The sequence below is a fragment of the Pleurodeles waltl genome, chromosome 7 (genome assembly GCF_031143425.1).
Source record: "Pleurodeles waltl isolate 20211129_DDA chromosome 7, aPleWal1.hap1.20221129, whole genome shotgun sequence".
In the NCBI taxonomy this organism is placed as follows: Eukaryota; Metazoa; Chordata; class Amphibia; order Caudata; family Salamandridae; genus Pleurodeles; species Pleurodeles waltl.
In genome coordinates this window covers 870,169,107-870,182,631 of record NC_090446.1, presented here as the reverse complement: position 1 = coordinate 870,182,631, position 13,525 = coordinate 870,169,107, and the positions used below count along the sequence as shown (strand labels likewise).

General features: G+C 42.6%; 1 protein-coding gene across 47 annotated transcripts in view; it reads right to left on the bottom strand.

Annotated features, from left to right (window-relative positions):
• Positions 1 to 319: 319 nt before the first annotated feature.
• The window catches only part of LOC138245662 (protocadherin gamma-C3-like), an 830,748-nt gene continuing 817,542 nt past the window's right edge, over positions 320 to 13,525 (bottom strand). For all 47 annotated transcript variants that reach the window (XR_011194157.1, XM_069199458.1, XM_069199425.1 and 44 more), the window contains exon 4: positions 320 to 3,179. Coding sequence is in view for 46 of the 47 variants with exons in the window: in XM_069199458.1 (XP_069055559.1) it covers positions 2,956 to 3,179 (224 nt within the window). In the remaining variant the exon portion in view is untranslated. The remainder of the gene's footprint in view (positions 3,180 to 13,525) is intronic.

Below are 13,525 nucleotides of genomic sequence, written 5' to 3'. Positions count from 1 at the left end.
GAACTACCTAGCTATATATTAACACACACTAAACAAGAAATTGTTCTACCACAATAATCATTCGATATCAAACTAAATCCAGCTTTCAAAAGAACCAACAAAGTTGCAAACTACCTTCATAACGTTCCTAATCACCATCTCAGAAGACACAAAGGCATCTGGGGATTTGCCCAAGGAAAACAGTGAGACAACACATTTTTGGGGATGTATTTAACTGCACAAATGTCATTGTAGCCCATGCAATTCACTCGTGAGAAACAGTCTGAAAAAAACACAAATTAAAACATCAAGAAAGCAAGCACATTACACACCACACGAATTCAGAAGAAAACATTTTATTTTTTTTTCAAAGAAAAAAGCAATATAAATATTAGAGTATAAAACTTGCGTGTAACACAATGACATTGGTCTATATGGATATAGGAAGGATATAAGCATATATATAATATATAAGTATATTTCAGTATTAGACACATTTAAAAGGACAGGTGCGTATCATTTCACGTACATGTATATCACAAAACACAAAGAAAAGTTACAGATGAATAGAAATACTGATGTCCACAAGTTAGTACTCGGAGAAAAAAACAGCAGAGCTTACTACACAACAATTTCTACGCTATGTACCAAATGCATTTCTTGTTAAAAAAGGAAATATGGTTTACTAAGGTGATCTACTGCTAAAAGTTTCACTTGACTACCTGGTGTATAAACCTTACAAGCGGGTGTAAATGGATTCTACTACAGTCACCAGGGGCGAGAAGGCTGAAGGGGGTTGGGGTGATCAAAACAGGTTATTCTCTGGGAGAAGATCCTGCTTTATTTCTACATGTCACAAAATGAGACAGCAATCGCATAGTGGAGCAGAGATTAGTGCACACTTCCATAGGCTGGGCTGCCCAAGAGCAGGGACAGCAAATCTGGCAAATTGTAAAGAATTCAGCCACAAAATGGATCACGGAAGTCAATGATCCTTGCCAAGCAACTGGCTCTTGAAGGGTCTCTAAGATGTATTGGCCGGCCTATTTCCCCCTTGCGCTTCCCTTTATTTGTAGTGAAGGACTGCTACTACCTAACCTAGCTTCTATTCCCTTCACTTTGATTTCTGGGGTGGGACATCTTGCTCTCTACATTTTTCAAACTCAATTACCAGCAGTATCATGCTTCCCCGGCTTGCTTGACAGCATCTGGAGATCCACCTATCACGTTTGTTTATGCTTTCCTGAATTTGCTGCTGTTTGTCTGAATTTGCAACACTGGTGGCATGGAGTTCTTGGAATTCAATGCTAGCACCAAGATGCATTTTGTCATTTTCCAAAGAGTATTTGAACCTCAGAGTAGCTAGCAGCTAGAAGATCTGGGTGATAAGCTATTGTAGCTCTAAAAATCACTGCCTCTAGCAAGGCTTGTTTCCTACAGGTCAGAAAGACGATGGGTAGTGTAAGGTGTATTTGACAAATTAGGTCTCTTCTAATCAAAAGAAATGCATATGATAATGACTTAATTTAGAGGTTTCAAAAAATGGATCGAAATCCAGCTACTATTCTTGCTAGCTGCCTGCATGTAATCAGGACTGTTGTTTAGGGAGGTTCATACTCAACAACCTACTAGACAGGTCCAATATTTGTGTACCAATGCCTGGCTCGTCACCCATTAAAGTGGCCAGTGAATCAAAACTTAATTCAAAAAATGCTTCACAATATTTAATACGCCCCACTATTGTCACTTTTGCCCCTCCCACCCACATCTTTTTTAATACACCCTCCATGTCTTGCCCTTTTTCCACCAGTACTAAAGAAAGCTTGCTTACCTGGCCGGCTATTTACAGGGGTTTAGAAATCCCATGCGGTTTTCTTACATGCAATGACAGCCCTAGGTTTCGTTGGGTGGGGGTTGGCTTCTTTATGGCTGACTTCATGTGACTATTATGCATGCAGTTTCATGTGCACAAAGGTGACGCACACACACCGATTCCATTCAGAGAACGTAGACTGAGAATTATTCCCATATAGGTAAAGGAACCCACCCAATAACGTGTTTCTATTTTCCAAAGGATCCTTCTCATTGACTACCATAGGGGAATCAAAATTCCTACACTTTGCATCCTGGGAAAACAACATCAAAAGTACAGTATAGAAATACATACTGCAGAGGACTGATGCCAAGTTTGCTCTTGTGTTTTCTACAACCACTACTTACATTTTTACAATTACATGTATTTCTCTTTTTAATTCTTTCTGCTTATAGCTTTACCATCTTGTAATCACACGTATGTGATATCATCTATTCGCTTATTCGTCCACTAATGTTGGCACTTTGTCTCCTAAGAAAACTGTGTCAACGTATACACTTTTTTGTCATCCAACTATAATCATGCAGTTAAGAGCCATTATGTCTAATGACAATCAAGGAGCAACAAAGTTTGGCTCATCTCCTTATACCCCATAATAATGGCTTTCGTGATTACTCACGGCGAGGTCCCATTCCTACCCAAAAGCTCACAATTCAAATTTTGGAATGTGGAATGATCAAACGCTCATAAATTATAAATAATCAATTATAACCTTATTTACACTGGCCACAGCTCCCAAACATGCGTGCAGATATATCACTGACCATCCTTGGAGGAAATGGAATTCAAACAGTTTTGCAAAAAAAGATTTGACACTCTTGCATACTACAATACCCGAATGTTAGTAGAAAATAGTACTTAATATTAACAGGGCACTTGTTTCATTGTTCCAGATTTTTTTTTTTACGTTTTCCGACATGAGGTCTAATAGAAAATTCACTAATAGTTCTACTGATGAGATACATTCTTGTTTCTGCCTACCATGAATTCCAAACATGACATTCAGCATACATCCTGGGATTTGGCTTAGGTGGTTGGGGGGGGACTAGTGCTGGGAGGATTTTGCCCTGTTGTTTTAAGCTGCCCTTCCTTTGACCTCGATTTTACTTTTTTTCTTTCTTTCCAGATTTCTTCTTGTTGCCTCCAGAAGAGGCAGATGACTTCCCATCACGCTTCCCTGCAGCATTGGTGAGCGTGGCTGTGCTTCCTGGGATGTAGACGTTCTGCCGGTAGTCAGGGACGTGCTGCAGGGTGAACTGTGGTCCATATCTAGCACTGAGGCCCATGGTACCTGCTCCTCCAAGGGTAGAGTTGCCATCAGCAGCTTCTACATGGTGAAAAAAGAAAAAAGTTTTGTGAAACCTAGAGTTTTGTAACCGGACTGTATAGCGAGTTAACACACTGATCACCCAATCCTCATTTGCTTAAATAGAACAGTGTACAATTTGATTAGTAATCTGACATCACTATAATAATTAGTATTGAGTCTGTGTCCCTTCATTGCACATCTCCAGTGTAGAAATTGTGCCACGGTACTTAACGGCCACCCATCTGCACTTCTTTAACCATTGCTTTCTTCAGTCCTTTTTGCTGAACATTATCTGCTGGAACACTGCTGCAATAAGGTATTCTCTCACATTGGTTTTTGAAGAACCACTCCACTCACACAAGCACTCTCTCAAGTAGGTTCATATGAGCTATTAAAAAGAGAACTCCTAAAGCCACTGGTTCACCAGTTTCCTCAGTGCTCAGTTTTTGTGTTTTCAGAGTGGCGTCACATGCGAAGGGGCCTAAACAGTTTGCTTTCTTATTTTTATGATGATAACCTGGAGATATTAGTTTGAGGAGGATTAAGGCAAGACAAACAACTTGAGGGCGAAGAAGCACATAAAATTGGAGAGAAGCAGCCTCTAACCTGTGTAGGCAGACAAAACATGTATTTTTTATTTACTATGCTCAACAGGTCACCAACACTTCAGTCATGACACAGTAGAACCTAGAAGTATTTGTATGTTTCCCCATCAGGGGTGAAGAGATTACACTAGGTAAAAAAAAAAGTTTTCCAGCCACTCACTTACAACATGAGTTTATCTACATATTGTATATCAACCTTCACTCCAACCCTCCTTTGAAGATTTCAAGGCGCTACCAGGAAATAATGTTTTGTTAGTTAAATTCTTTATAATTGACAGGCGTCACTGTAGCATAGACTCTTGTTTAATGCAGATAAGACAGTGAAAGAAAATCCTTGACATTTTTAAAAAGTATTTTGTTGTACAATCCACAAAATATGATAAATGTTCTGTGAATGATTCTGAAACAAATGCTGTGGCAGACTGCAATGTTGCTATTTGTTTCTGAAAAACCAATTCATTTTCACATTTTCTGTGAAAGATTCAGCCTATGCATAATGTTGATTGGAAATTAAACAGTTCTGTATCTTTCCTGCTCCCATATCCTTAAGTTGTGAACTACTTTGCAACCATAAAGCTAAGCCAACTTAATATATGAAATTAAGAATCTTTCTTAAATGTTCAAACACACACAGAAGTTCCTGGACCACTTCCTATGCATATTCTGCATTCAAAATATTTGACCAAATCCTACATATAGATAACCAGTAAAGTCCTCCCTGGACTGGAAACAAGCATCCTGGGACCAGTTTCAGGGTATCACCACTTAGGACGACAAAAGCAAAAAGAATAGATGATGGATGGAATGCTGCAGGAAGGACCTGGCTTGGCAGTTCGGGCTGCAATGTTCTCATGGCGAACAGGATCAAGACTGATTTGCATATGGCTGGGTCCAGATGGATTAAACACAGATCTTTGTGACTGGGATGAATGTATCGTTCAGCATTCTGTCTACCATCTGTTCTTTTTGCTTTTGTCACCCTAAGTGGGAAAGGTATGCCCAGGTGTGGTTCCTGTGCTCACTGCACCACTGGATTCAACCTAGCCTGAGTGATGAAGGGTGATAACCTGAAACAAGTCCCAGTATGCTTGCATCCGGTCCAGGGAGGACCTGGCGTGGCAGTTCAGGCTGGATTGTTCCCATAGAGAAGAGGGTCAAGACTGATTTGCATATGGCTCGGCATGGTGGGCAAAAAGCAATGGATTAAACTCAGATCTTTGTGACTTGGGGGTGAATGTTTGCATTGTTCAGCAATCTGTAAATCATCTGTTCTTTTTACTTTTAGAAAGTGGGCATTTCTCTGTGCTTATAACTCAAGTGCTTTGCAGCCTGACTGCAATGTAGGTCTGGGGCAGAGTGACAGCTCCACTTGTTGTATACTTTCCAGTCAGCTATTGCACCGGAGGGGATGGGTGTGACAGAAGAGGCATCTGCATACTGATAGTCTTCCTGGTCTGGGGAGAGTGAATACATGTGAATAGGCTGTGTCCTGCCCTCATACAATGGACTGATTACCCCCTACTGATGTCTGGAGACAGGATTGAGTTGAAAGCCGGTTGTGCTTCACTTGAAAGGGCTCTTTTGAAGTTACCTCCTGAAGAAAGGCATTTCTGAGTAGAAGTAGAAGGGCGGTAGCCTCCTGATTGGGAGAACACTTTTGGAACTGGGACTGAACCCCTGCCTGAAGGACTGCATAAAGGACTCATCTGGACTGCTCTTCTTTTGCTGCCCTGTGGCCTGGCGTCTGCTGAGTTGTCCAAAGGAATCATCTGGATTGCTTTTCTATATGTTGCACTGCTGCCAGCTGTCCTACTGACTTTGGCTGCACTACGCACTCAAAGGACTGCCGGGAGGAGCCATCAGTTCAATCTCTGGTTTATGTGACCTGGCCTGCCTGTACCCGTAGTGCCCCCTTCAAGTGCCCCCGAAAGAGTCCAGAGCTGGGGGGGTGGGGGGGAGTGCTATCCTCTGCTCCTTGGTTAGTGTCTGCCCAGGTCGAAAAGAGCGCTTCCTATGCTCCTTGGTTTGTGTCTGCCCAGGGCGAGAAGAGCGCTTTTATCATTTTTGCACAAAGAGAATTTTCCCCATGTTAGGGCAGTACGTGTGGGTGCCTCATCCTAGCCTGCTTCCCAGTGTATGCAATATGGAGGACTGAACTGTGATTCCACATAGTGTACAGCTAAACCTTGGTGAGTAGGGAGCAGGCCCCAAGGACTGCGTGCCTGCCCTGCCTCCCCCAGCATCACACTCGTTTGGCTGTGACAGTACCGAGCGAATCCCCACTGCATTTCGACTGAGAAGCTAGTATGGGCCGGCCCCGTGAGGAGCAGTGTGCACAACCCACCCAGGTGAGTGGGGCCAGAGGAAGCAAGAGCAGCACCTCAATCCAGCGGGTGTGGTGCCATATGGAGAGACTGCATGAGGCAGCCTGCTGTTAGCTACAAACTGGTGCCCCATCCCCCCTCCTTACCAGGCTCAGTATCAGGAGAATCCTCCATCTTTCAGGATCCATGGACCCAAGAAAGGCGTGGGATCGACCCAGGGGAGCTTCCCCGACCCCACCTCTATGCTCTAATGGAAGCTTCCTTCTTGTCAGGAGCTCACTTACATGGAATACCAAAATACGGGAAGTGGGCATGCAGGTGTTCCGGCGGCCTATGATGTTTGCCTGCTTTGTTTTGCCTCTGCCGTTCCGGTCCGAGAGGCCCAGCAGGGCTTCGGACACACGGAACTTGGAGACATTGTTCTGGTGTGCCCCCCTCTTTTTTTGTTTTTCAGCGCAGGATTGGGGCGCTCGCTGCTGCAAGACCAGTTGTTCATGCCTAAGGGAGAGACCACATTGGAGGCTCCCTATTATAACCTAATGTAATTATCGTAATACTCCTAATAGGCATAAATAAGTCTTGGGCCCAATGTGTTTTTTTTTTGGTGATGCTATATTGTCCTCGCATTGATCCTCATGCACGGGTTGGTGGCCACAGAGGGTCTGTCTACTAAGGTGCAAATAGAGGATTGCCTCTAACGATACTACATTCCTTTGGGTAGAGGGGTACCTATATGCCGCATACCTATGAAACAGAACTTACGTGATGTTCTCACACTGCACCCCTTTTGAAGTGCTTACAGGTGTTATGACGCATGCTTGCACTGTAATTATGATATCCAATGTTTGGATGAGATTACTCCAATAACCTACCTGCTGGGCCTCATGCCCTGACGTTATGATGTAAGGCATTTTTATTGCTGCCTAGCCGAGATGACCCATATTAATTCAGGATAAGCATTGAGCGCACAGTACTAATGACTCATGTTGTTCTGATCTATGTCTCGTACAATATATTATATTTTTCTATCCACAGTGTGGAATCTCTTTTTTGGTGTATTTATTGTCACTGGTGTGAGTGTGTTGCACAAACGCTTTACACACGACCTCTGTGACAATAAACCTGACAGTTCTGTGACAAGCTGCTGGGGGTGCGCACAGGTTATCTTTGGTGTGTAACTTACCCGCCCTGACCAGAGTGGTGGGTTCTGCCTGGCTGAGGTGCATACCCTATCCAACCACATACCCCATTTCTAACAATTAGGAATTGTGATGTCACCATGTATGAATCAGTCAACTTACACATCCTTGTGTTTGCTTTTTAACAATCAAAAATAAAAATAGCTGCAAAACCCCTCCACGCTACTCAAAAACAGAATATTTGGGAAAAGAAAAAATGGCTTAAACATAGATGAAAAAGAAAGGTGAGGATACCTTCATTTCATATGAGCCCTTACTAATAAAATTAACTCAGGGTTCATTAGAAAGAGCTCTAAGGTGGAAGCCATACTTAGTGGCAAGTACTCTTAGAACCTTATCATCCAACTTACTTGAAAGCCTTACCGTGTACAGGGAGTGCAGAATTATTAGGCAAATGAGTATTTTGACCACATCATCCTCTTTATGCATGTTGTCTTACTCCAAGCTGTATAGGCTCGAAAGCCTACTACCAATTAAGCATATTAGGTGATGTGCATCTCTGTAATGAGAAGGGGTGTGGTCTAATGACATCAACACCCTATATCAGGTGTGCATAATTATTAGGCAACTTAACAAAAAACAAATATATACCCATTTCAATTATTTATTATTACCAGTGAAACCAATATAACATCTCAACATTCACAAATATACATTTCTGACATTCAAAAACAAAACAAAAACAAATCAGTGACCAATATAGCCACCTTTCTTTGCAAGGACACTCAAAAGCCTGCCATCCATGGATTCTGTCAGTGTTTTGATCTGTTCACCATCAACATTGCGTGCAGCAGCAACCACAGCCTCCCAGACACTGTTCAGAGAGGTGTACTGTTTTCCCTCTTTGTAAATCTCACATTTGATGATGGACCACAGGTTCTCAATGGGGTTCAGATCAGGTGAACAAGGAGGCCATGTCATTAGATTTCCTTCTTTTATACCCTTTCTTGCCAGCCACGCTGTGGAGTACTTGGACGCGTGTGATGGAGCATTGTCCTGCATGAAAATCATGTTTTTCTTGAAGGATGCAGACTTCTTCCTGTACCACTGCTTGAAGAAGGTGTCTTCCAGGAACTGGCAGTAGGACTGGGAGTTGAGCTTGACTCCATCCTCAACCCGAAAAGGCCCCACAAGCTCATCTTTGATGATACCAGCCCAAACCAGTACTCCACCTCCACCTTGCTGGCGTCTGAGTCGGACTGGAGCTCTCTGCCCTTTACCAATCCAGCCACGGGCCCATCCATCTGGCCCATCAAGACTCACTCTCATTTCATCAGTCCATAAAACCTTAGAAAAATCAGTCTTGAGATATTTCTTGGCCCAGTCTTGACGTTTCAGCTTGTGTGTCTTGTTCAGTGGTGGTCCTCTTTCAGCCTTTCTTACCTTGGCCATGTCTCTGAGTATTGCACACCTTGTGCTTTTGGGCACTCCAGTGATGTTGCAGCTCTGAAATATGGCCAAACTGGTGGCAAGTGGCATCGTGGCAGCTGCACGCTTGACTTTTCTCAGTTCATGGGCAGTCATTTTGCGCCTTGGTTTTTCCACACGCTTCTTGCGACCCTGTTGACTATTTTGAATGAAGCGCTTGATTGTTCGATGATCACGCTTCAGAAGCTTTGCAATTTTAAGAGTGCTGCATCCCTCTGCAAGATATCTCACTATTTTTGACTTTTCTGAGCCTGTCAAGTCCTTCTTTTGACCCATTTTGCCAAAGGAAAGGAAGTTGCCTAATAATTATGCACACCTGATATAGGGTGTTGATGTCATTAGACCACACCCCTTCTCATTACAGAGATGCACATCACCTAATATGCTTAATTGGTAGTAGGCTTTCGAGCCTATACAGCTTGGAGTAAGACAACATGCATAAAGAGGATGATGTGGTCAAAATACTCATTTGCCTAATAATTCTGCACTCCCTGTATATGTGGCAAATTGATTAGGGAAGCCCATTCAATTATAACACGTTTTTATTTTTTTTGGGGGGGGGAGGGTGGGAGGAGGCAAGAATGCTCATAAGTTGTCGTTCTGCAAATCTTTAAAAAAATATATATAAACTGCTATTCAGTGATGCCTGGTCTCTGTTAGATTAGAACAAACACAGACAAACCTCCCTCGTGGTTCCTAACCTATGTTTGATGCCTAGGGGACATTTGGGCTCCATACTTCAAAATATTAGTGTGGTGCTAAAACTGCGCCCTCAGGAATTCGATCCTTAAGCACAATGAGAGAAATTGACTTTTAATTGCCATATGATCTTTTAACCATCCAATTTTTTATCCTCAGTAAGAATTATACTTGTCACATGCCTTGATGAAAAAATCATGATAAAAAAAACATTTTACAGGAGATATTATGTTACAAGAAAGCTCACATATTTCCTAAGACAGAATTTTCAATAATACCTTCATGTCTGGAAACAATTTGCCACTCATGTATGAATGGAAAATAGTTGTAACCTTAGCTCATTCAGTGTAAAAGCATCTCAACCCTGTGAAGGAAGTTTGGCTGAGAGCGTGCGTTCTCTTTTGTGCAGTTCTGGGAATTAAACATGAGATTTTGGAACAGGAGACCCTAACAATTAATGCAAATTTAACCAGCAAAATATTATTTTTCATCAGACTTTTTCCAATTTAGCTGGGGGGAGCAGGGAAGGAGAGCATTGATACATAAAGAAAAATCAACTGATTTAAAAATGAAAGGAACAGCTAGTTCAATGCATGGTGATCTTTTTATGCCTTTGGACCCGTGCAAATAAAGTGCCTTCAGATACACTGCAACATTCCACCTGAAGTGTAACAGCAGACACACAGGGGCACATTTACTATGGACAGCTCCTCCATTAGGGTGGAGTAGCGTCACCCCCTCCCCCCCACACCACCAGCAGCAGAAGCTGCAAACCTTTCACCATGAAGGGATAATAATGAAAATGTCACTTACCCAGTGTACATCTGTTCGTGGCATCAGTCGCTGTAGATTCGCATGTTTTGCAATAGCTCGCCATCTGGTGTTGGGCCGGAGTGTTACAAGTTGTTTTTCTTCGAAGAAGTCTTTCGAGTCACGGGACCGAGTGACTCCTCCTTTTGTGTCCATTGTGCATGGGCGTTGACTCTATCCTCGATTGTTTTTCCCCGCAGATGGTGAGGTAGGAGTTGTATTGTAGTAATAGTGCCCATGCAATGGAGTGACTAAGTATGTACCTATATAAGGTTGAAATGATATATATACAAATAGTTGAAGGTAACTTCCGAACTGCTACAGGCTCCCGGGGAGGCGGGTGGGCACATGCGAATCTACAGCGACTGATGCCACGAACAGATGTACACTGGGTAAGTGACATTTTCAGTTCGATGGCATCTGTCGCTGTAGATACGCATGTTTTGCATAGACTAGTAAGCAGTTATCTCCCCAAAAGCGGTGGCTCAGCCTGTAGGAGTGGAAGTAGTCTGAAACAATGTTCTTAATACGGCTTGCCCTACTGTGGCTTGTTGTGCGGATAACACGTCTACACAGTAGTGCTTGGTGAATGTGTGAGGCGTAGACCATGTGGCTGCCTTACATATTTCTTGCATTGGGATGTTTCCTAGAAAGGCCATGGTAGCACCTTTCTTTCTGGTTGAGTGTGCCCTTGGTGTAATGGGCAGCTGTCGTTTAGCTTTAAGGTAGCAGATTTGGATGCATTTAACTATCCATCTGGCTATACCTTGTTTTGATATTGGGTTTCCTGCATGAGGTTTTTGGAATGCAATAAATAGTTGTTTAGTCTTTCTGATGTTTTTAGTTCTGTCAATGTAATACATTAATGCTCTTTTGACATCTAATGTATGTAGTGCCCTCTCAGCTACGGAATCTGGCTGTGGGAAGAACACTGGAAGTTCCACTGTTTGATTTAGATGGAACGGTGAAATAACCTTTGGTAAAAATTTAGGATTAGTCCTTAGGACGACCTTATTCTTGTGTAGTTGTATAAAAGGTTCTTGTATTGTAAACGCCTGAATCTCGCTTACTCTTCTTAGGGAAGTAATGGCGATGAGGAATGCAACCTTCCAGGTTAGGAACTGTATTTCGCAGGAGTGCATGGGTTCAAAAGGTGGACCAATAAGTCTAGTTAGGACAACATTTAGGTTCCATGAAGGAACAGGTGGTGTTCTTGGTGGAATAATTCTTTTAAGGCCCTCCATGAATGCTTTAATGAATGGTATCCTATAAAGGGAAGTTGAATAGGTAGTCTGCAGGTATGCAGATATTGCTGCAAGGTGTATTTTAATGGAAGAGAAAGCTAGGTTAGATTTTTGTAAGTGAAGCAAGTAACCCACTACATTTTTTGGAGTTGCGTGTAATGGTTGGATTTGATTAATATGGCAGTAGCAAACAAACCTCTTCCATTTACTTGCATAGCAGTGCCTGGTGGATGGCCTTCTGGCTTGCTTTATGACTTCCATACACTCTTGTGTAAGTTGTAAGTGTCCGAATTCTAGGATTTCAGGAGCCAGATTGCTAGATTCAGCGATGCTGGATCTGGGTGCCTGATCTGTTGGTTGTGTTGAGTTAACAGATCCGGTCTGTTGGGCAGTTTGATGTGTGGTACTACTGATAGGTCTAGCAGCGTTGTGTACCAGGGTTGCCTTGCCCAAGTTGGTGCTATTAATATGAGTTTGAGTTTGTTTTGACTGAGTTTGTTTACCAGATAAGGAAGGAGAGGGAGAGGAGGAAAAGCGTAGGCAAATATCCCTGACCAGTTCATCCATAGGGCATTGCCCTGGGTCTGCCTGTGTGGGTATCTGGATGCGAAGTTTTGGCATTTTGCGTTCTCTTTTGTCGCAAACAAGTCTATCTGAGGTGTTCCCCAGAGCTTGAAGTAAGTGTTCAGAGTTTGGGGGTGAATTTCCCATTCGTGGACCTGTTGGTGATCTCGAGAGAGATTGTCTGCGAGTTGATTCTGAATCCCTGGGATAAACTGCGCTATTAGGCGAATTTGGTTGTGAATTGCCCAATGCCATATCTTTTGTGCTAACCGGCTCAACTGCGTTGAGTGTGTCCCCCCTTGCTTGTTTAGATAATACATTGTTGTCATGTTGTCTGTTTTGACGAGAATGTATTTGTGAACTATTATTGGTTGGAAAGCCTTTAGTGCTTGAAAAACTGCTAGCAGTTCTAGGTGATTTATATGCAGTTTTGTTTGATGTACGTTCCATTGTCCTTGTATGCTGTGTTGATCGAGGTGTGCTCCCCACCCTGTCATGGAAGTATCTGTTGTTATTACATATTGTGGCACTGGGTCTTGGAAAGGCCGCCCTTTGTTTAAATTTATATTGTCCCACCATAGATGCGAGAGGTAAGTTTGGCGGTCTATTAACACCAGATCTAGAAGGTGACCCTGTGCTTGTGACCATTGTGATGCTAGGCACTGTTGTAAGGGCCTCATGTGCAGTCTTGCGTTCGGGACAATGGCTATGCATGAAGACATCATGCCTAGGAGTTGTAATATCATCTTTGCTTGTATCTTTTGTGTTGGATACATGCGTTGTATGATGTTGTTGAAGTTTTGAATTCTTTGTGGACTTGGAGTGGCTACTCCTTTTGTTGTGTTTATTATGGCACCTAGGTACTGTTGTACTTTGCACGGCAGGATGTTTGATTTTGCGAAGTTGACGGTGAACCCCAGTTTGTAGAGGGTTTGTATGATTTGATTTGTGTGGTGTGAGCACTTTGATAACGAATGGGTCTTGATTAGCCAGTCGTCTAGATACGGGAATACATGTTTTTGCTGCCTTCTGATGTGTGCAGCGACTACTGCTAGACATTTTGTAAAGACTCTTGGTGCTGTTGTTAAACCGAAAGGCAATACTTTGAATTGGTAATGTATTCCTTTGAATACAAACCTTAGGTATTTCCTGTGCGATGGATGTATTGGTATATGGAAATACGCATCTTTGAGGTCTAAGGTTGTCATGTAGTCGTGTAGTTTGAGCAATGGTAGCACTTCTTGTAGTGTGACCATGTGAAAGTGGTCTGATTTGATGTATGTGTTTACTATCCTGAGGTCTAGGATTGGTCTTAGCGTCTTGTCCTTCTTTGGTATTAAGAAGTACAGTGAATAAACTCCTGTGTTTATTTGTGTGTTTGGTACTAATTCGATTGCATTCTTTTGCAACAGTGCTTGAACTTCTGTCTCCAGGAGCTCGGAATGATGTTGTGATAAATTTTGTGCTCTTGGTGGTATGTTTGGAGGGAAT